The sequence below is a fragment of the Pristiophorus japonicus genome, chromosome 21, assembly GCF_044704955.1.
Source record: "Pristiophorus japonicus isolate sPriJap1 chromosome 21, sPriJap1.hap1, whole genome shotgun sequence".
NCBI classification, from domain to species: Eukaryota; Metazoa; Chordata; class Chondrichthyes; family Pristiophoridae; genus Pristiophorus; species Pristiophorus japonicus.
The window spans coordinates 36,781,500-36,804,604 of record NC_091997.1 but is presented as its reverse complement, the minus strand read 5'-3'; the positions used below and the strand labels follow the sequence as shown (position 1 = coordinate 36,804,604).

Below are 23,105 nucleotides of genomic sequence, written 5' to 3'. Positions count from 1 at the left end.
AAACCTTGCTTGTGTACAGCGTACACAGACTCCAGCCTTCAAATTGTGCTGAATTACATTCAAGCCAAACTCTTTCATTCTGATACTACTGATACTTGCAGAAAAAGGAAAGCTTTTTGTAGTAAGTCAGCCCTATTGAGCGATAGTTTTCAGCCTTATCACCTCACACAGACTATCTGAAACCACAGGACTCTAAAACACAAAAACGTGCAGCAGGGCAACATTCACTTCGAACACTCTGTCTTAGTCAGAGTAGAAACTGAGAGCGGGACTTGGGCTCAAGGCTGCTTTTGATCTGATGGCCCCTCTGCATCAACTATTTTTTCCCTCCCCATCAACAGTTTTTAGACAAAAATAGACCTTTCAAGATCAGATAGATCTGAAAACGGACTTGTCAGGTGCTGTGATCCGCAGTTGGAACTTAGCAGGGTGTCTGTCCATCACAATATTGGCGCCCGATTGTTGCCCTGTAATAAACCAAGGACTGTGAGAAGATGCCAGTTAGTGAGGCCCCTATAACACGGAGCACGAGCGAGGCACTGCACATGGGAGATTCTGATTGTGCTAAAGGAGAGGGGATGCTTTCTTGTCATGTCATCAGAGGTCCAAAACATAACTTAAAACTCTGCAATTACTTTGCTGTACCTATCTTTACAAACAGTTGCCAGTATACCTGTGTTTTGCAAGGAAATCATTTCCAGCACCAGCCTTTAAATTGCCTTTCGCCTGGTAGCCTCTTTGTATAATCATAGACTGTTACAGCGTAGAAATAGGCCATTCTGCCCAGCAAGCCTGCACTCTCGTTCACGGCTACTGGGACAGAGAGATTGCACAAGTTTCCTTTGCAAGTGAGGACTACCTAATAACTCACAGTTACAAATTCTTTCCATCTGCGGACTTAACACAGATTGACAGGTATTTGTCGGTTAAGGATATCAAGGGATATGGAGCTAAGGCGGGTGAATGGAGTTGTGGTACAGATCAGCCATGATCTAATTGAGGGGTTGAATGGCCTCCTTCTGTTCCTATGAGAAAGACAAAGAGGGCGAAAAACCAACTAAACTGAAGGGGAATGAAGTGGCTTGGCAAGTTTCTAGATTAGAAATGGTCTTTTTGCACAATACTTGCCTACTGCACTCTCCTCCCTGCAACCTCTCCACAGAGCAGGGTTCAAGCAGCATGCCATGAGAACACCATCCTGACTTGGGCATATAGAATCACAGAATGGTCACAGCACAGAAGGAGGCCATTCGGCCTGTCGAGCCCGTGCCGGCTCTCTGCAAGAGCACCTCAGCCAGTCCCACTCCCCCGCCCTTTCCCCGACTCCCTGCACATTTATTTCCTTCAGGAACTTATCCAATTCCCTTTTGAAAGCCACGATTGAGTCTGCCCCAACTGCCCTCTCAGGCAGCGCATTCCAGATCCTAACCACTCGCTGCATAAACAAGTTTTTCCTCATGTCGCCTTTGGTTCTTCTGCCAATCGCCTTAAATCTGTGTCCTCTGGTTCTCGACCCTTCCACCAATGGGAACAGTTTCTCGATCTACTCTGTCCAGACCCCTCATGATTTTGAACACCTCGATCAAATATCCTCTCAACCTTCTCTGCTCCAAGGAGAACAACCCCAGCTTCTCCAGTCTATCCAAGTCACTGAAATCCCTCATCCCTGGAACCATTCTTGTCAACCTTTTCCGCACCGTCTCCAAGGCCTTCACATCCTTCCTAAAGTGCGGTGCCCAGAATTGGACACAATACTCCAGTTGAGACTGAACCAGTGTTTTATAAAGGCTCATCATAACTCCCTTGCTTTTGTATTCTATGCCTCTAGTTATGAAGCCCAGGATCCCGGATGCTTTTTAACCGCTTTCTCAACCTGTCCTGCCACCTTCAGTGATTTGTGCACACATACCCCCAGGTCTCTCTGTTCATGCACCCCCTTTAGGATTGTACCCTTTAGTTTATATTGCCCCTCCTCGTTCTTCCGACCAAAATGTATCACTTCACACTTTTCTGCATTAAATTTTATCTGCCACGTGTCCGCCCATCCCACCAGCCTGACTATGTCCTCTTGAAGTCTATCACTATTCTCCTCGCTGATCAATACTTCCAAGTTTTGTGTCATCTGCAAATTTTGAAATTGTGCCCTGTACACTCACATCCAAGTCATTAATATATATCAAGAAAAGCCGTGGTCCCAGTACCGACTCCTGGGGAACACCACTGTATACCTTCCTCCAGTCCGAGAAACAACTGTTCACCACTACTCTCTGTTTCCTGTCACTGAGCCAATTCCGTATCCATGCTGCCGCTGTCCCTTTTATTCCACGGGCTGGTAAGCCAATTATAGAATCATAAAATCATAGAATGGTCACAGCACAGAAGGAGGCCATTCGGCCCGTCGAGCCCGTGCCGGCTCTCTGTAAGAGCACCTCAGCCAGTCCCACTCCCTGCCCTTTCCCCCAACTCCCTGCACATTTTTTGCCTTCAGGAACTTATCCAATTCCCTTTTGAAAGCCACGATTGAGTCTGGCTCCACTGCCCTCTCAGGCAGCGCATTCCAGATCCTAACCACTCGCTGCGTAAAAACATTTTTCCTCATATCGCCTTTGGTTCTTCTGCCAATCGCCTTCAATCTGTGTCCTCTGGTTCTCGACCCTTGCACCAATGGGAACAGTTTCTCTCTATCTACTCTGTTCAGACCCCTCATAATTTTGAACACTTCGATCAAATCTTTTCTCAATCTAGTCTGCTCCAAGGAGAACAACCCCAGCTTCTCTTGTTCTTAAGAGGCACGTTATCAAACTTCTTTTGGAAGTCCGTCTGCAAATGTTGAAATTGTGCCCTCTGCACCCACGTCCAAGCCCACAATATGAAGAAAAGATATATCGGCACCACCACCTTCTCAGGGCAACCTTGCCAGAGTCACCCACATCCCGAGGGTGAATTTAAACCAATATTCCCGACAAAACTGGGTCAACAAGTGTGCCCCTGCTGTGTGGGAGCGCAGTAAACACCTTAAATGCCGGCAGCCAATTTATGGGCACCAGGCTCCCAGAATCCGAATGACAAGAGTCCCTCATGGCATCCCATCCCCCACCTTCAACATTCACTCCCTCCACCACCGTGGCTGCAGTGTGCACCATCTACAAGATGCACTGCAGCAACTCGCCAAGGCTTCTTCGGCAGCACCTCCTAAACCCGCAACCTCTACCACCTAGAAGGACAAGGGCAGCAGGCGCATTGGGAACACCACCACCTCCAAGTTCCCCTCCAAGTCACACACCATCCTGACTTGGAAATATACCGGCCGTTCCTTCATCGTCACTGGGTCACAATCCTGGAACTCCCTCCCTAACAGCACTGTGGGAGCACCTTCACCCCACGGACTGCAGCGGTTCAAGGCGGCGGCTCACCACCACCTTCTCGAGGGCAATAAATGCCGGCCTTGTCAACGACGCCCATATCCCATGAACCAATTTTTAAAAAGATAACTGATACACAGGCAGATTAAGACGTTTCCTAGTTTGCTGAAATGACAGGTTCCTTGACTGAGAAGAAATGATTGCGGTTCTGGCTCTGTGCAGCTGCCGTTGAGCTGAGCTAACATCAGCACAGTTACTGGTCCCGGATCATAGATCCTCGACTCTCGAATGTCAGTCAGAGGCTCAGAAGTGGTTGATCTTGGATTCATTCTCTCTCCCTGAGTGATATTCTTTATTAACGTACAAAGGCGCCTGTATATATGCCATATTTGGTATTATTCAGAATTCTTTTGTTGTTAAAAACATCGCTGATAACAATAGCTATTAGCTCACATGTGTTTGCTTTGTATTCCTGTGAGATGTATCACTATTTGCATTTTCTCATTGCAGTCGATAAGCCCTACAAGTGCAGCTTCTGTGGGCGCAGCTATAAACAGCGCAGCTCCCTGGAGGAGCACAAGGACCGTTGCCACAGTTACCTGCAGAGTACAGGTCTCTACACTCCAGGTCAGATCAATATATTGTATATATTTTCAAAACGTGGATGGAGTTTTATTTAAAACCTTTCAGATGTCAAGTGGCAATTGTAGAATGAACCATTAAATTCACAGCAGCCCCACATACAGACGTATTTTCTTCTCTAGCCCTGTACATTAAAGAAATTCTTCCTATTGCTGTGCTGTTGGAGATGCTGTTAAACCAACTGTCGACCCTCTTGGGTGGATGTAAAGAAGAGCAGGGGACTTCTCCCATGTCTTGACCAAAATTTATCCCTCAACCAACATCGAAAAATAGATTATTTGACCAGTTAATTCATTGCTGTTTGTGGGAGCTTGCTGTGCATAAATAGGCTGCTGCGATTCCCACATTACAACAGTGACTACACTTCAAAAGTACTTCATTGGCTGTAACGCGCTGTGGGACATCCTGAGATTGTGAAAGGCGCTATAGAAATGCAAGCCTTTCTTTCAACTGCTGAGATGTAACGACTTGTTGAATGGTCAGAGTGTCAGTGTGACTCACCATCAGTGTCCCCTTCTCAATGTTACGCACTTTTCTCCCAGATTGTTCTCCGTAGATTCATTCCAGAAAAGTTACCAAAGAAAGTTTGGAACCCAGGAAATTATGCTACTCTGCTTCTGGGTGAAGTGCAGATCTGTTTAATGTTCCCAAATATTAAATCACGGCAGTTTGGCTGGCTGGTGCTCACGGCTACTCCTGAGCATAAGTTAGCAATTGTACAATCAACTCAAACAACTAAACTTGCTGCGTTAGAGGTTTTCTTTCCCGTTACTACTATGGGAAGTGTTCTTTTCCTGTCAAACACAAGAATCCCTGTGGGATGTGAGGATTTGCTTAGCTGAGACCAGATTCCGGTGCGGAAAATGGTGGAAAGAGGTCGAATCCCGGTCCGGCAACGCCTCAATTTCCAAATTCTCACCCTCGTGTTCAAATCCCTCCACGGCCTCGCCCTTCCTATCTCTGTAACCTTCTCCAGCCCCACAACCCTCCAAGATCTCTGCGCTCCTCCAAATCTGGCCTCTTGTGTATCCCTGATTTCCATCACTCCACCATTGGAGGCCGTGCCTTCAGCGGCCTGGGCCCAAGCTCTGGAACTCCCTCCCTAAACCTCTCCATCTCTCTCTCCTCCTTTAAGACGCTCCTTAAAACCTGCCTCTTTGACCATGCTTTTGGTCACCTGCCCTCATATCTCCTTATGTGGCTCGGTGCCAAATTTTCTTTGTAAATTGCACCCGTGAAGCGCCGCGGGACATTTTATTACATTAAAGGCGCTATATAAATGCAAGTTATTGTTGTGATAAACAGAACAACCAATCACAGCAGCTTGTAGCTCACGACCATTGCAAACTCCACTATGTAAAGCAGAATTTGTTGCTGTCTGGCTCTGTGTGAAGCTGAGGTGTGTTGCTGCATATCTGTTTGACAATCTGTGAGCTGGGCCCAGTGTGTCTGACAGTCTCGGGGCCCAGTGTGTCTGACAGTCTGTGAGCTGAGCCCAGTGTGTCTGACAGTCTCTGGGCCCAGTGTGTCTGACAGTCTCGGGGCCCAGTGTGTCTGACAGTCTGTGAGCTGAGCCCAGTGTGTCTGACAGTCTGTGAGCTGGGCCCAGTGTGCCTGACAGTCTGTGAGCTGAGAACAGTGTGTCTGACAGTCTCTGGGCCCAGTGTGTCTGACAGTCTGTGAGCTGGGCCCAGTGTGTCTGACAGTCTCTGGGCCCAGTGTGTCTGACTGTCTCTGGGGCCAGTGTGGTTGTCAGTTTGTGAGCTCGGCCCAGTGTGTTTCCAACTCCTGACTGTGCACCTGTGACAAGATCACATATAAAGGGGTCATTTTGTGAGTCTGTAGTGAGTGGGAACGCTTACTCCGGTTGTACATATTGAATGTGGAGGCAGACATACTGCCCACGGTTTATCAACTAACTGGGTCAAACAATCGTGGGCAGTGCCTACCCAGGTTTCCATAAAGCTCAGCTGGTGGGTGAAGTTCCCTGCCAGCACCACTGAACTCGTAAAATTACCCCATGAGGTCATTCAGTTCAGCAAAAGGCAAATTAACTCTGGTTGGCATTCGCTGAAAAACTCATTGGGCTTTCTCACTTACTGTGGGTTTCATTTCTTCTAGAAAATTCCCGAGGTCATGCTCCCAGCAGACAATCTCGGCCACTGGTCAACATCTGTTGTCAGGAAATGACTGGAGTTCAGAATTAAGGATAGAGTGACTGAGCACCTTGAAAACGTTCAGCTGATCAGAGAGAGCCAGGGTTTGTAACGGGCAGGTTACACCTGATGAACCTGATTGCATTTTTTGAGGAGGTGACTAAAGTAGCGGACAGGGGAATGTCTATGGTGGTTATTTATATGGACTTCCAGAAGGCATTTGATAAAAGTCCCTCATAAGAGGCTGTTGGCTAAAGTTGAAGCTCATGGAATGGAAGGCTAATTATTGACCTGGTTAAGAAATGGGGTGAGTGGCAGGAAACAGAGAGTAGATGTAATGGGTAGGTACTCGCATTGGCAGGAGGTAACTGGTGGTGTCCCGCAGAGATCAGTGTTCGTGTCTCAACTATTGTATTTATTAATGATTCAGATAACGGGACAGAGAGCCACACATCCAAGTTTGCCGATGACACAAACATAGGTGGCATTGTAGGCAGTGTAGATGAAAACTTAAAATTACAAAGTGATGTTGATATATTAAGTGAATGGGCAAGACTGTAGCGACTGGATTTCAATGTAGGCTCGAGGGGCTGAATGGCCTCTTGTTCCGATGTCAAACATATTCCATCCATTAAAATTAAGAACAAAACATAATTAGGCTGATTTCGGGGAGCCTTGCTCATCTGTTCACACATATTGGGGAAATCTCAGGCTTTTTGCCTGATATTTTCCCAATATGTGTGGACAGATGAGCAAGGCTCCCTGAAATCAGCCTAATTATCAATAAAAAGTTCATTAGTCGTCGCTGTCTTCAATAAAGACAAGTGATGCCACCATTACTCTCGACCTTTGTGTGGCAGGGACCTTCCCACCCCCACACAGGCAACGCCGGAGCCTGCCATTATGTTGCCCAGTGCTGTAGTGAGCAGTGACTGAAGCTGCCCACCATTCATCCACCTGCATATACATCAGCAATCAACGGGGGGGCCAAGACCATATTTCCGTCATAGTGCATAGAATTATATCGAGTTTACAGCACAGAAACAGGCCATTCGGCCCAACTGCTCCATGCCCTGTTTATGCTCCACACGAGCCTCCTCCCGCCCCTCTTCATCTCAGCCCATCAACATTACACTGGATATACGGCACAGAAACAGGCCATTCGGCCCAACCAGTCCATGCCAGCGTTTATGCTCCACTCGAGCCTCCTCCCGTCTTTCCTCATCTAACTCTATCAGCATAACCCTCTATTCCCTTCTCCCTCATATGCTTGTCCAACCTCTCCTTAAATGCATCGATACTATTCACCTCAACCACTCCCTGTGGCAGTGAGTTCCACATTCTCACCACTCTCTGGGTAAAGAAGTTTCTCCAGAATTCCCCATTGGATTTCCTGGTGACGATCTTATATTGATGGCCTCTAGTTATGCTCTTCCCCACAAGTGGAAACACTCTCTCTGTATCCACTCTATCAAACCCTTTCAGATTAGGTCACCCCTCAGCCTTTTTTCAAGAGAAAAGAGACCCAGCCTGTTCATCCATTCCGGATATGTATACCCTCGCATTTCTGGTATCATCCTTGTAAATCTTCTCTGCACCCTCTCCAGTGCCTCTATATCCTTTTTATAACATGGCGACCAGAACTGTACGCAGTACTCTAAGGGTGGTCTAACCAAGGTTCGATACAGGTTTAGCATAACTTCCCTACTTTTCAATTCTATCCCTCTAGAAATAAACCCTAGTGCTGGTTTGCTTTTTTATGGCCTTGCTAACCTGTATTATTACTTTTAGTGATGTATATTTGAACTCTGAGATCCCTTTGTTCCTCTACCCCACCCAGACCTGCACCCTCCAAGTAATAAGTGACCTCCCTATTATTCCACATTTCTGTGTTGAACTTATTTTGTCAATTATTTGCCCATTCTGCAAGTTTATTAATGTCCTCCTGTAATTTGTTGCAGCCCTCCTCAGTATTGACTATCACCTCACCCCCATATGCCAGTTCACTAATAATGAGGTTGGTCAAGCAAGACTTTCCATTTTGAAATCCATGCTGACTATTCATTATTATATTTTTGGTTTCTAAATGTTCTTCTATTTTCTCCTTTGGTAGAGATTCCATTGTTTTTCCTACCACCGATGTTTAGCTGACTGGTCTATAATTCCCTGGACATGTTCTATCCCCTTTCTTAAATATAGGTATTACATTAGCTGTCCATCAGTCCTCTGGCACTACAACTTTTCCTAACGTCTAAGGCTAAGGGGGAAAATTTTGTGTTTGCCAGCAACGTTGGCGATGTCACCGGCCGCCGGAAATGGCCGCAGCACTAAGCGAGTGAAATTGGTCTGGGAGCATGGAGATAGGTGGTGCAGCACTCGGCTTCCGTGCAATGCTGTCCTGGTGATGTTGCTGGAGGGATCCGGGACAAAGTTCCTGTCCAGGTCTGGCATTTCAGCTTCCCACGGCCTCTGGGAGCAAAGCTGTGGACCTTGCAGGGAATTGTGGGCAATGAAGAGGTCTGAGAATTAAAGGGCCCATGTACACTGAAGCAATACAAAATAAAATGCAGCTAATCAATACTTTTTCAGCCCTTTCTGCCTTTTACAGGAAGTTCCAAATGTGAATATTCAGCTGTTAAAGCTGAATTACCTTCCTAAACTCAACGAATGGGAAAACTGTGTCAGCACTAACACAAATGGCTCAGCAAGCCAGGGAAGGGGCACCCAGGGTCTCACGCAGCACTCCAGCTTTGTGCAGGGTGGGGGGTCAACACTGCAGGACAGCCCCTCTGCCCACAGGGGCCAGGAGGCCCCCCAGAAAAAACAGTGTGGGAGTACATCACCATCACTGCCACCACCTGGCTAAAGAAGCTTCATAACCTCAGACCACTGGTCAAGGTCAATGAATGCATCTTCAAAAGCCATCTCCTACCAACTGCACCACTAGCCTCACACATTGCTCAATGCATAAACCCCCAATCACTCACCTACCAACAATTTGCACCAATGACGAGTCACATCTTGCATTCCTAGCCTCACCTCACCCTCTTGGAGGAGATGGTGCAGTCCATTCTTGGCAGAGGTATGGCTGAGCCATTGGCCAGCGACGGGGCTGAAAGAATACAAGATGCTATAAAGATGGTATCCTTGTACGTTATCTTCCTTCTGGCATGCACCTCTTGCTTTCCCGCTCTCTCGTCAGCACACTTCCATCCTTGTGCCTTCCTCATTTCACACACCCAAGAAATGCAGCCTGCCCAGCCAGTGGGTCAACACGTGGGAGCCTGCCCAGCCAGTGGGTCAACTAGAGGGAGCCTGCCCAGCCAGTGGGTCAACTAGAGGGAGCCTGCCCAGCCAGTGGGACCGCAGGCGGATGATTCCATCCCGGATATCCCCGCCACAAAGGGGCTGTCTGAGATGCATCCTTCCGTCTGATTCCTGTCTTCCTCTTCCCTCTGCAAGCGAATGCTGTAAATATGAAATGACAGCATAAAATGCTGGAAATACTCAGTTGGTCAGGCAGCATGTTGACCTGAGACGTGAACTATGGTTTTCTCTCCATGGATGTTGCGTGACCTGCTGAGTATCTGCAGTATGTTCTGTCTTCTCAAAGGCCTTCATTTACCATCCGAGCCCTTGTAACCGCCCAGCAGCACTCCCTACACACTGAAAAAAACTTTTGATATCTTTGCAGCAAACCACCGCTTAAATAAAATCCCAAAAACCCTGTCCAAACCTTTAAATTCAAACTTACCTGAGTGATGTGTGTGTCCCTTTAAGAGCTGCAGATATCACCACTGTCAGCCTGCTTGCAGGCCGGGTTAACCTGGCGTGCTTAGGACCCAGCGCTGAATTCAGTGCTAGGGTCAAAGTTCACGTTGGTGGCGTTAAGTCGGTGGTCACCATGCCGACTGACGTCACTGACGTCATTGTTTTCCCAGGCTGCTGCCAGTTACCGGCAGTGCAAAGGGGGACACAAATATGACGGCCGTCGCAGGAACCACCACAAGCTGGCCGCCATTTTATCGGCATTTCATGGCGCTACGGAGTGTCGGTAATGAGATTAAATTCTAGCCCATAATTATTATTTAGTCACTGGAAAATTGCCAATCTCAGTGTTATAAAGAAATACAGACACATACTTCCAGTCTAGATCCAAAGTGTTGCTGTTTCTGAGCTTCTGCTGTGCTGAATTATTTGGATTGTGTCTTTTTAACATTTATTATCCTGTGCACCCTGATAGGTCCTTGCAGTTGCTGATTCAGCCGTCCCTCGTTATCTTCTGTAGCAGTTTGCGGGTCCCATCCACAGCTCTAAAACCTCATCACATTTCCTAAAATGCTGCCTCTCAGAGTTTTACGTGTGGGTCAGTGGCATTGACTGTCCAAATGATTTTAAAAGCCAGATACTGCAGACACTGCAAAATCAGACAACGGTGCGAACACTCAACAGGTCAGGCAGCATCTGTGGAGAGAGAAAGGTCGGGTTAACGTTGCAGAACCGGTTCTGATGAAGAGACATGGACCTGTAACGTAAACTCTCCTTTCCTCTCTCCACTGCCCAGCTGGAGAAATGAACCATCGTCTCTAACTTGTTAGTTGCTTGAGCAATGGGAGGGCGTTCATTTGGTGTGTTGTGATTGACTTGATTTCTTTTGTCAAATTTATAATGTGCAAAATTGCCCAACCCAAATTTGCAGCACCCACCTTCCTAATTTGGAAGATGTTATAATCCATGGGCAATGGCAATTAACTTCTTTCTTGGGGGAAAAAAGATGAAATCTTCAGCAAGCAGTATTTCAGAAGAGGGATTGGAAAGATTGGTGGGAAGCTAGAACTGAAATCATTGTAAAGGGTGGAACGCCCCTGTCTCAGCATGAAATGCTTGGGTCGCTATTCCTCGTGAGCGGTCGGGGAGGGAGGGAGTTTGTGACGTCCCACTGCCCTCTCAGCACCATCTTGCAGGCCAGGCGGCAGCTGAGAACCAGTGCAGCCCGCTCCCTATATTTTCGGGCACCAAGGAACAGCCATTAGTGACTCTGCAGAAGCAATTGTGTTGAATGTTTTGATGAACATTGATGTTATCTTTCCTGATGTGTCAAAGGCGTATATAACTATTTTTAAATTGTGCGAAAATACCCGATTAGAGATGTTGTGCTTTGGGCAAACATCAAGCCGATGGTGGAGTTTCCCAAGGTGGGGAATTTCAGAGGAGCTTCCTCCCTGGGAGGGGGTCGGTGGGTGCAGAAATTTGTAAAAATCAGTCTGTGCTACTTTCAAAACTAAAAATAAGCAGGCGCCGATTATCCCCAGCAGCTCGTCATTCATCCTCCACTGCCAGTTATGTAGCATTACTTCTCAAATAGACCAAACTTACAAATTAAAGTATTTGCAAACAGTGAGATATTTTTGTACAAAGCATTTCAAAATGTGAAATTTCAAGATGCAGAAAGCTGCCACTTCTTATTGTAGCTGTCAGTCACAAACCTATCCTGAAATCAAACAGGTTTTTTTTATGCAATGGTTATCAGAGAATCCCAGCTGCTTCTGATAGTAATCATTGTTAATCAGATAGACAGTTGTGATTGCAAAATAATCTACCTCTGTACACATTCCTCTATCTCAAGTCGACCACATTACATATCTAACAGGAAATGAGCATTTTCCTTTACTTGTTCTTGGCCTAGGTGGTTGGAGCTGGTGTTTTTCACCATTGTACTTCTGACAAATCTGGACACCAAGTAATGACGGGGTTTGTGGCAAGAACAATTTGTTCTGCACAGTGCTTCAAAGTGTGCCAGTTCACTAATAAGCTGCAGTTTATTTCAAGTGTAGATGACTCCAGATGAATATATACTCGACTGAAGCCAGACGCTTTCCTGTTATACAGAAACCCACCAAGTGAAAGCACCTTCGCACTCATAAGAAATAGGAGCGGGAGTCGGCCATTAGGCCCCTCAAGCCTGCTCCGCTCAATAAGATCATGGCTGACCTTTGACCTCAACTCCACTTTCCCGCCTGATCAAAAATCTATCGATTTCAGCCTTGAATATATTCAGAGACTGAGCCTCCACAGCCCTCTGGGGCAGAGAATTCCAAAGATTCACCACCCTCTGAGTGAAGAAATTCCTCCTCATCTCAGTCCCAAATGGCCAACCCCTTATCCTAAGACTGTTCCCCCTGGTTCGAGACTCCTAAACCAGAGGAACCATCCTCTCAGCATCTACCCTGACAATCCCCCTCAGAATCTTGTATTTTTCAATGAGATCACCTCTCATATCTCCTAAACTCCCACTCACTCTCACATGATCGAATTCCAAGGGGTGGATTTGAATCGCAGGCGTTGGACAGGCGGGTAGTGGTGAGACCGCCTGGTCCATTTCGAGGGACGGGTCACATTGGTGTGCTACCGATGAGCTGCACGTCGCGGACTGGTGTCCCACTACAGCTCACCGGCTGTGGGCCGGCCCAATGTCTGTGGATGTGGAGGCTGGCAAGCAGGTAGACTGGCAGTGGCAGGGACAGGGGTGATCGCCGAGGTGGGTAGCCCACTGTAGCATCAGGTCACATTTCCTCTGCACTGCCCAGTCCAACTGGTGGAGTATGCACAGCCCACACTCTGTCCAGTTGTCACTCTAAATCATATCTGGGTCCCACATCACATCAGTGACTACACTCTAAAAGTACTTCATTGGCTGTAAAGTGCTTTGAGACGTCCGGTGGTCGTTAAAGGCACTATATAAATGTAAGTCTTTATTTTCTATATGTATCTTATAGGACCCCAATTTGCATGTAGTAAAGTTTCTGGCAGTAGTCTGTGCCATTCAACAGACGGCCCCGTAAATATCGCTGCAGGGTGGTAAGTGGTTTCTGCTGGGTAGACCGACCTAACATCAACCCTTAACAGTCTAAACTCCTTCCTATTCACTCCCACACTATGGAATTCCAGGGAGTAGATTTTTAACTTGCCATCCAGGTATAAAATTGGCTCCAAACACAGTCCCGCATAATTAAAGAAAGATTGATTAGGCACCCATTATAGAAACCGCCGATTTTCATTCCATTAATTTCAGCCTATGCCCAAACAGTCCCAAACACCTCTCCCATTCTCACCGCGTAGTTTTTCAACAGACCAATCCGCTTCCACTATTCTTCTAGCACCTTCCCCACATTGCTGGAGCAGAGCAGGCTATTGAGCTGGTCACACAGAGACTGTATGGTGGGTGGCAGCATCCACTAATGTTCCTGACAGTGGTCTATATTGATGTTGGCTGGCAGCTTTGTTGCTGTTATAGCTGACATTGATTGGCAGTGTTACTCAGGCGATGCTCATAGGTCGCCATTAGCTTGCTGTCTGCACCAGTTAGCTGCTGTGCAACCAACGCACACTGCCATTACCACATCGACCTTTATCTGAGCACCAACTGATGCCTGTAGTTATTTTTCTTGGTTGACACCACAGTTTGCAGTGAAAGATTCCCATGGTACTTTAGCCAGCCGACACATTTCAAATGCTGCTCTAAACGCATTGAGCCTGCACCATTGCTGAGGCATCGGTTTTCAAAGCATGAGACCTCTCCCTCTCTGGTTCACTGCCTGACGTATAGGCCCTGCCATATGCGGTTCGGCCTGCTAGCAACGTCATTTTATGCACAGTACTTACCGGTGAGCTTCGACGTTGAGAAGATATCTGTTTGGTGTTATCGTCTGTGGCCATGCATGCCTGGGTGATCGCGATGGCCCTGCCCAGGCCTAGGGTTTCGGCAGCCAGCAGCTTTCGAAGAATGACCTCGTGGCTGATGCCCAGCACGAAAAAGTCCCGCAGCATTTGCCCCAACGCAGCTGCAAAATCGCAAGGTCCCGTAAGGCGTCTCGGGTAAGCAACATAATCCGCCAAGTCCTGGGCCCCGGAGCGATGGTGCGTGTAAAAACTATATATGGCCATGAGGATACTCTCCTGCGGCTTGAGGTGGTCCCGAACCAGCGTGCACAACTCTGTATATTCCTTCTCCGTTGGTTTTGTTGGTGCGAGCAGATTCTTGATGAGGCCGTATATTTTAGGTCCACAGACCGCGTTAGTGACTCCTTCCAGCTTGTTGGCCACGAAGTACTGGTCGAGACGCTTGACAAAGGCTTCCCAATCATCACCCTCTACGAATCTGTCTAATATTCCAACGGCAGCCATGGTTGCGTGAAGGTTCGTGTTCTGTTACTCGTCGCCAATTGTTGTGTATAGAAGAACTCCACGAGGCTGAGTACTGTGAGCTAAACTTAGTGTGACCTTGGTCTTCTTTATTACAACTCCAGAGTGCCTAAACAACATGGCAGCCAACCTTTTATACTGGCCCTGCACGTGTGTGTAGGTGACCATTAGGACTCCAACAGTCTGGTGGCAAGTATTACAGAGTTACATACATAACAGGTTCTATTTGTGATGCTTCATGCTTCCCAAGTATCAGGAGGACACCGTCCCATTCTAGACATCTGAATGTTTAACAACTTCCTCAAAAGGAAAGATTCAGGATGATAACACTGCCTCAAGTTACTCATGCAGTGAGTCCAGGGAACTAGGCTGATCATAGTCAATTTCAAAGATACTCACTTCCACATTCCCATTTGTTATTGTCACTTTAGGTAACTCTAGTTCAATTTCCAGGGTGCAGGCTCAATCAGTTTACAGCCAATTCAAGGTGTTCCCCAGCCCCAAAGGTATTCACAAGGTGTTGCCCAGCTCCAAGGGTATTCACAAAATGCTCAGTGCTGTAATGTATGCACTGGTGAGTATGCTCACAGGTTTGTAGAGCTGTTGAGTTGGGAGTGGCGTGATGTTCACAAACCTCAATAAAACCGCAGCCAGTTGGGTTCGAAAGATCCACGATGAGGCAGGTGGCTGTGAGACTGGTGGATGAACTGGTAATGTGTAGTGTGATTGTTAAACCTTTAGCAATGTGTTGCTATGAATTCTTAAGCAACAAACCCATGAAGCAAATACATTACAACCAGCATAGCTGCTGCACATTCATCCGTACCGAGATGGCTTGGTGTTGAGGAACTGTTGGGTCAGCTGAGCCCCAGGTCCTCACACTCCAGAGCCGAAGTAGGCCACCATAGGGCAGATTGTGCACGTCTATGTCTGTTGCTCATGCATGTCAGGAAACGACGGATGCACTGCCTACAATGTTTCGATACAAGCTGCCAGCAAGCAATCTACCCTAATATTATCTCAAACATCCTTGGAAAAGGTTTCCCTGCGCTCCCACTGCTCTGTAGTCCTTTGGAGACTGGCGCTCTCCTGTACTTAGGGCTCAAACGTTTCAGCAAACACTATCTCCACATCTTCAGTTTGATGGGGCAGCCATCTTCATCATTTGCAATGCCCAGCTGTTGATGGTGTTTGAGTTGGACCTCCTCACAAGTCAGTCAGTGGGGCTAGGCCAGGCCCTGGGATGGATCGAAGGTGCTAATCCCAGGAAGGTAATGTTCTCTGGAAGGGGAAGCTTTCGCAACGACCATCCCATCAGTTGACACTGGGATCAGAAGTCTTACTCAATGAGTTTCAGCATCAGGTCGTGTAGCCGAAATGTAAAAAAATGTCGAGCTAGCCGAGGAACCCTGTCATTTCTGTGTACCCGCCATTAGTCTAAAGGTTACAAATGTGATCATTTTATTTCCCTTTAAGTACAATTTCCATTTTATTAAATAGGGCACTACATTCAGATATGATCACATCACATCCCTTTATATAGGTCACAGCCTCTGCTCGGTGACGTGCTGCTACTTACTTTTTATTTCTCATTTCAAAGCCTTGCTCTATAGCAATTCTCCAGCAATTACACGTACATTTAAAGATATATCAGTGTATAAAAGCATCTAGTATGCGAGTGTTGTTGTGGAGTTTGCTGGTGCTGTCCAGCCTGCAGCTCGTGGCTTGAGGTTGGCGGAGTTGAGAGGACATTCAGAGTTCAAAGGCTTGCTCGCTGATTCAGGTTTCTAAATCGCAGTGACTTCATTATCTGTACATTTACGGTTAGAGGGAACACAGGATCAGGTAACTTCAGCCAGGATACATAGCAAGGCCAGAGTCTGGAACACACATTACAGCTGAGTGTAGTGAGCAAAGCTTTCTCTTCATCCCCATCCCCAAGACACAAAAAATCTGCAAAAGGACATAGACAGGCTAAGTGAGTGGGCAAACATTTGGCAGATGGAGTATAATATTGGAAAGTGTGAGGTCATGCACTTTGGCAGAAAAAAATCAAAGAGCAAGTTATTATTTAAATGGAGAAAGATTGCAAAGTACCGCAGTACAGTGGGACCTGGGGGTACTTGTGTATGAAACACAAAAGGATAGTATGCAGGTACAGCAAGTGATCAGGAAGGCCAATGGTATCTTGGCCTTTATTGCAAAGGGGATGGAGTATAAAAGCAGAGAAGTCTTGCTACAGTTGTACAGGGTATTGGTGAGGCCACACCTGGAATACTGCGTGCAGTTTTGGTTTCCATATTTACGAAAGGATACACTTGCTTTGGAGGCGGTTCAGAGAAGGTTCACTGGGTTGATTCTGGAGATGAGGGGGTTGACTTATGAGGAAAGGTTGAGTAGGTTGGGCCTCTGCTCATTGGAATTCAGATGAATGAGAGGTGATCTTATCGAAACGTATAAGATTATGAGGGGGATGCAGAGAGGATGTTTCCACTGATAGGGGAGACTAGAACTAGAGGGCATGATCTTAGAATAAGGGGCCGCCCATTTAAAACTGAGATGAGAGAAATTTCTTCTCTGAGGGTTCTGGATCTGTGGAATTTGCTGCCTCTGAGAGCTGGGACATTGAATAAATTTAAGACAAAAATAGACAGTTTCTTGAACGATAAGGGAATAAGGGGTTATGGGGAGCGGGCGGGGAAGTAGAGCTGAGTTCATGATTGGATCAGCCATGATCGTATTAAATGGCGGAGCAGGCTTGAGGGGCCATAGGCCGACTCCTGCTCCTATTTCTTATGTTCTTATTTTCAAGAAGGTTGGCAGAGGAGTACAGCACTTCATAATACTGTAATCTCTGCCGATAATATCAGCAACTAATAAAACAAAGACTTATATTTCTATTGGACCTTTCATGATCTCAGGACGTCCCAAAGTACTTTACAGCCGATTAAGTGCTTTTGAAATGTAATCAACGTTGTAATGTAGGGAAATGCGGCCGCTAATTTGCACACAGCAAGATCCCACAAACAGTAATGTGAGAAATGACCAAATCGATTGTTTTAGGTATTGGTTGAGGGATAATTATTGGCCAGGACACTGGATGGAACTCTCCTGCTCTTCTTGAATAGTGCCGCGGGATCTTTTACATCTACCCGAGAGAGCAGATTGTGCCTCGAATTAACATCTCATCCGAAAAACGGCACCTCCGACAGTGCAGTGCTCCCTCAGTACTGCTCCTCCGACAGTGCGGCACTCTCTCAGTACTGCCCCTGCGACAGTACAGCACTCCCTCAGTACTACCCCTCTGACAGTGCGGCACTCTCTCAGTACTCCACTGAATGTCAGCATAGATTTTGTGCTCAAGTCTCTGGAGTGGGATTTGAACCCACGACCTTCTGACTCCGAGACAAGAGAACTGCCCACTGAGCCAGGGCAGGCATGCAATAAGGAACTCCTGCACCTGATAGGCCGGTTATCTGTAGTGGGGAAAATGCTTGAAGCTATCATTAAGGAAGAAATAGCGGGACATCTAGATAGGAATAGTGCAATCAATCAGACGCAACATGAATTCATGAAGGGGAAATCATGTTTAACTAATTTACTGGAATTCTTTAAGGATATAACGAGCATGGTGGATAGAGGTGTACTGATGGATGTGGTGTATTTAGATTTCCAAAAGGCATTCGATAAGGTGCCACACAAAAGGTTACTGCAGAAGATAAAGGTACGCAGAGTCAGAGGAAATGTATTAGCATGGATAGAGAATTGGCTGGCTAACAGAAAGCAGAGAGTCGGGATAAGTGGGTCCTTTTCGGGTTGGAAATCGGTGGTTAGTGGTGTGCCACAGGGATCGGTGCTGGGACCACAACTGTTTACAATATACATAGATGACCTGGAAGAGGGGACGGAGTGTAGTGTAACAAAATGTTGCAGATGACACAAAGATTAGTGGGAAAGCGGGTTGTGTAGAGGATACAGAGAGGCTGCAAAGAGATTTAGATAGGTTAAGCGAATGGGCTAAGGTTTGGCAGATGGAATACAATGTCGGAAAATGTGAGGTCATCCACCTTGGAAAAAAAACAGTAAAAGGGAATATTATTTGAATGGGGAGAAATTACAACATGCTGTGGTGCAGAGGGACCTGGGGGTCCTTGTGCATGAAACTCTTTTGGATGAATCCCAAAATGTTAGTTTGCAGGTGCAGCAGGTAATCAGGAAGGCGAATGGAATGTTGGCCTTCATTGCGAGAGGGATGGAATACAAAAGCAGGGAGGTCCTGCTGCAACTGTACAGGGTATTGGTGAGGCCGCACCTGGAGTACTGCGTGCAGTTTTGGTCACCTTACTTAAGGAAGGAGATATACTAGCCTTGGAGGGGGTACAGAGACGATTCACTAGGCTGATTCCGGAGATGAGGGGGTTACTTTATGATGATAGATTGAGTAGACTGGGTCTTTACTCGTTGGAGTTCCGAAGGATGAGGGGTGATCTTATAGAAATATTTAAAATAATGAAAGGGATAGACAAGATAGAGGCAGAGAGGTTGTTTCCACTAGTCGGGGAGACTAGAACTAGGGGGCACAGCCTCAAAATACGGGGGAGCCAATTTAAAACCGAGTTGAGAAGGAATTTCTTCTCCCAGAGGGTTGTGAATCTGTGGAATTCTCTGCCCAGAGAAGCAGTTGAGGCTAGCTCATTGAATGTATTCAAATCACAGATAGATCGATTTTTAACCAATAAGGGAATTAAGGAGGAGTGGGCGGGTAAGTGGAGCTGAGTCCACGGCCAGATCAGCCATGATCTTGTTGAGTGGCGGAGCAGGCTCGAGGGGCTAGGTGGCCTACTCCTGTTCCTAATTCTTATTAAGCTGCTGGTGTATTTCCCTTTCCCCACTTATAGGTCCCCAAACGGGACCTATAAGTGAATGGCTGCACTGAATGCCCTATACTTTTCCACATGTTGCTGTGTGCCTAACTGAGTGGAGCAGCACAATACCAAACCTTTTACCTCCTCGCAGCCATTATATAAGATGTTAGCTCAATAATCCATCGAGCAGTGACGGTATTGTTTGATGCAGAGGGATCGACACACCTGCCTGCTGGTCCTGGGTTTGGCTCCAGCCTGGAGAAAGGCCATTCAGTAAGGCATGTGGACAGTTTGATGATTTCAGTCCAGAAACACCCGGGCCGAAATTTCCCCTTTCTATAAAGCCTGTGGCCTGAAAGCGGCAGTCCTGGGTTCCTGCGGAGGGGCCGCCATTTTAGGAATTGGCCTGCCTCAGTTTTGGAGCGGTGTAGGTGACCGGCCCGGCAGTTTCCCGCCACTATGTGTACGCACGACCCCTTCCCGGCCGGCAGCGACCCCTCACCAATCGGCAGCGACCCCTCACCGACCGGCAGCGACCCCTCACCGATCGGCACCGACCCCTCACCGACCGGCAGCGACCCATCACCGACCGGCAGCGACCCCTCACCGACCGGCAGCGACCCCTCACCGACCGGCAGCGACCCCTCACCGACCGGCAGCGACCTCTCACCGACCGGCAGCGACCCCTCACCGACCGGCAGCGACCCCTCACCGACCGGCAGCGACCCCTCACCGACCGGCAGCGACCTCTCACCGACCGGCAGCGACCCCTCACCGACCGGCAGCGACCTCTCACCGACCGGCAGCGACCCCTCACCGACCGGCAGCGACCCCTCACCGACCGGCAGCGACCCTTCACCGACCGGCAGCGACCCCTCACCGACCGGCAGCGACCCCTCACCGACCGGCAGCGACCCCTCACCGGCCGGCAGCGACCTCTCACCGACCGGCAGCGACCTCTCACCGACCGGCAGCGACCTCTCACCGACCGGCAGCGACCTCTCACCGACCGGCAGCGACCCTTCACCGACAGGCAGCGACCCCTCACCGACCGGCAGCGACCCTTCACCGACCGGCAGCGACCTCTCACCGACCGGCAGCGACCCCTCACCGACCGGCAGCGACCCTTCACCGACCGGCAGCGACCCCTCACCGACCGGCAGCGACCCTTCACCGACCGGCAGCGACCCCTCACCGACCGGCAGCGACCTCTCACCGACCGGCAGCGACCTCTCACCGACCGGCAGCGACCTCTCACCGACCGGCAGCGACCTCTCACCCACCGGCAGCGACCCCTCACCGGCCGGCAGCGACCCTTCACCGGCCGGCAGCGACCCCTCACCGACCGGCAGCGACCCTTCACCGACCGGCAGCGACCCCTCACCGACCGGCAGCGACCCCTCACCGACCGGCAGCGACCTCTCACCGACCGGCAGCGACCCCTCACCGACCGGCAGCGACCCCTCACCGACCGGCAGCGACCCCTCACCGACCGGCAGCGACCTCTCACCGACCGGCAGCGACCCCTCACCGACCGGCAGCGACCTCTCACCGACCGGCAGCGACCCCTCACCGACCGGCAGCGACCCCTCACCGACCGGCAGCGACCCTTCACCGACCGGCAGCGACCCCTCACCGACCGGCAGCGACCCCTCACCGACCGGCAGCGACCCCTCACCGGCCGGCAGCGACCTCTCACCGACCGGCAGCGACCTCTCACCGACCGGCAGCGACCTCTCACCGACCGGCAGCGACCTCTCACCGACCGGCAGCGACCCTTCACCGACAGGCAGCGACCCCTCACCGACCGGCAGCGACCCTTCACCGACCGGCAGCGACCTCTCACCGACCGGCAGCGACCCCTCACCGACCGGCAGCGACCCTTCACCGACCGGCAGCGACCCCTCACCGACCGGCAGCGACCCTTCACCGACCGGCAGCGACCCCTCACCGACCGGCAGCGACCTCTCACCGACCGGCAGCGACCTCTCACCGACCGGCAGCGACCTCTCACCGACCGGCAGCGACCTCTCACCCACCGGCAGCGACCCCTCACCGGCCGGCAGCGACCCTTCACCGGCCGGCAGCGACCCCTCACCGACCGGCAGCGACCCTTCACCGACCGGCAGCGACCCCTCACCGACCGGCAGCGACCTCTCACCGACCGGCAGCGACCTCTCACCGACCGGCAGCGACCTCTCACCGACCGGCAGCGACCTCTCACCGACCGGCAGCGACCCCTCACCGGCCGGCAGCGACCCTTCACCGACCGGCAGCGACCTCTCACCGACCGGCAGCGACCCTTTCCTGAAATTGCCCCGTGGGAGCGGTGCCGCTGGTCGGCCGGTGCCACTGACAGCTTTTGCTGTCGGTAATTTGCTGTGGGTTGGGGGCACGGGGGCCCTTACTGGGGAGGTGGCGCTGCTGGCGACTCCGTGTTTTCCTGTCCGAAACCTTCCCTCCTGGCCCAGTGTTTGCCACGGAAGTGGCTGCAGAGTTCGCAGCGGACGTTGTGACGGGTCAGCGCGATGCTGATGACTCGCAGCGGCCGATCCCCTGTGAGGGCACTTTCACCCCGAGTCAAACAAACATCGCAATATGTGAACTTCTCCGCTATCTGCGCCCCATGGACTGCGGCGGAGAAAAACTGTTATAAACGGTCGGTGCACATCCTTTGGGACCGGGCCTCAATTTCGCCCCCACAAACCATTAGAATTAATTTTTCAAAAACTGCATTTTGATATAATAAATTCCAGTGTTTTATAATTTAAAAATCTGTTTCCTGAAGCTTCTATAGCTCCTTCACATATTGATGCTTTCACCGTTCACTCATCCTCCCAGCTGGGAAGGTGCACGCACGGTGCACGGAGGTGATTCTACATCGAAATTACAACAGCGAAACTGACTGTTGGGCTCAGCCAGTCCGTGTTAATCTTCCGCATCAGCGGTATCCCAGTATCCCAACCCCACGAGCCTGCCCGGTCCCCGTATCCCTTTATTCTTAAAGCCATAGGCACATTAACTGAGATTTACAAGAATGTTGCCTGGACTGGAGAATTTTGGCTATGGGGAAAGATTGGAGATGTTGGGTCTGTTTTCTTTGGAACAGAGGAGGCTAAGGGGAGACCTGATTGAGGTGTATAAAATTATGAGGGGCCTGAATAGAGTAGATAGGAAGGACCTGTTTCTCCTGGCAGAGAGGTCAACAACCAGGGGGCATAGATTTGAAGCAGAGGGTGGTGGGGGTCTGGAACTTACTGCCTGAAAGGGTGGCAGAGGCAGAAAGCCTCACCACATTTAAAAGATATTTGGATGTGCACCTGAAGTGCTGTAACCTGCAGGGCTACAGACTTAGAGCTGGAAAGTGAGATTAGGCTGGGTAGCTCTTTGTCGGCCGGCGCGGACACGATGGGCCGAATGGCCTCCTTCCGTGCTGTAACTTTCTCTGATTCTATGAAGTGATGTTTGTTACCGGAGGTTTTCTCACGAGAAGCGAGTGTATTCTCGGATCTGTCAGACCTGCTGAAGGGCAGCGTTCTTCTGCTTTCGCAACCACTATGGCAGGCTTACATCTTCCTGTTCTTGGGATGTGGGCAGCACTGGGGCACCGGTATGAATTGCCCATCCCTGGGGCACAGACACAGTTTCAGCAAAATAAACTGATACAAAAAGCTGCAGTTGTTGGAAATCCTGGAAAGAAAAAGAAAATTACTTTGAAAAGTAAATGCTGAACATTGGCTTTCCTCAGAATACGGGGAATGTCTGTCTGTGTAGTGATGCCCTGCGAATGGAATCACAGAATGCACAAATTGAAACATGAATTAAATACAAAGGAAAATGGGCCATTTTACATTTTTTGTTGAAAGAAATTTCAGCGG

The 23,105-nt window shown here is 49.2% G+C and overlaps 1 protein-coding gene across 6 annotated transcripts in view; it reads left to right on the top strand.

Moving 5' to 3' along the window:
• The window catches only part of LOC139233946 (zinc finger protein Aiolos-like), a 176,398-nt gene that overhangs the window by 140,917 nt on the left and 12,376 nt on the right, over nt 1-23,105 (top strand). For all 6 annotated transcript variants that reach the window (XR_011588243.1, XM_070864631.1, XM_070864630.1 and 3 more), the window contains exon 6: nt 3,873-3,989. Coding sequence is in view for 5 of the 6 variants with exons in the window: in XM_070864631.1 (XP_070720732.1) it covers nt 3,873-3,989 (117 nt within the window). In the remaining variant the exon portion in view is untranslated. The remainder of the gene's footprint in view (nt 1-3,872; nt 3,990-23,105) is intronic.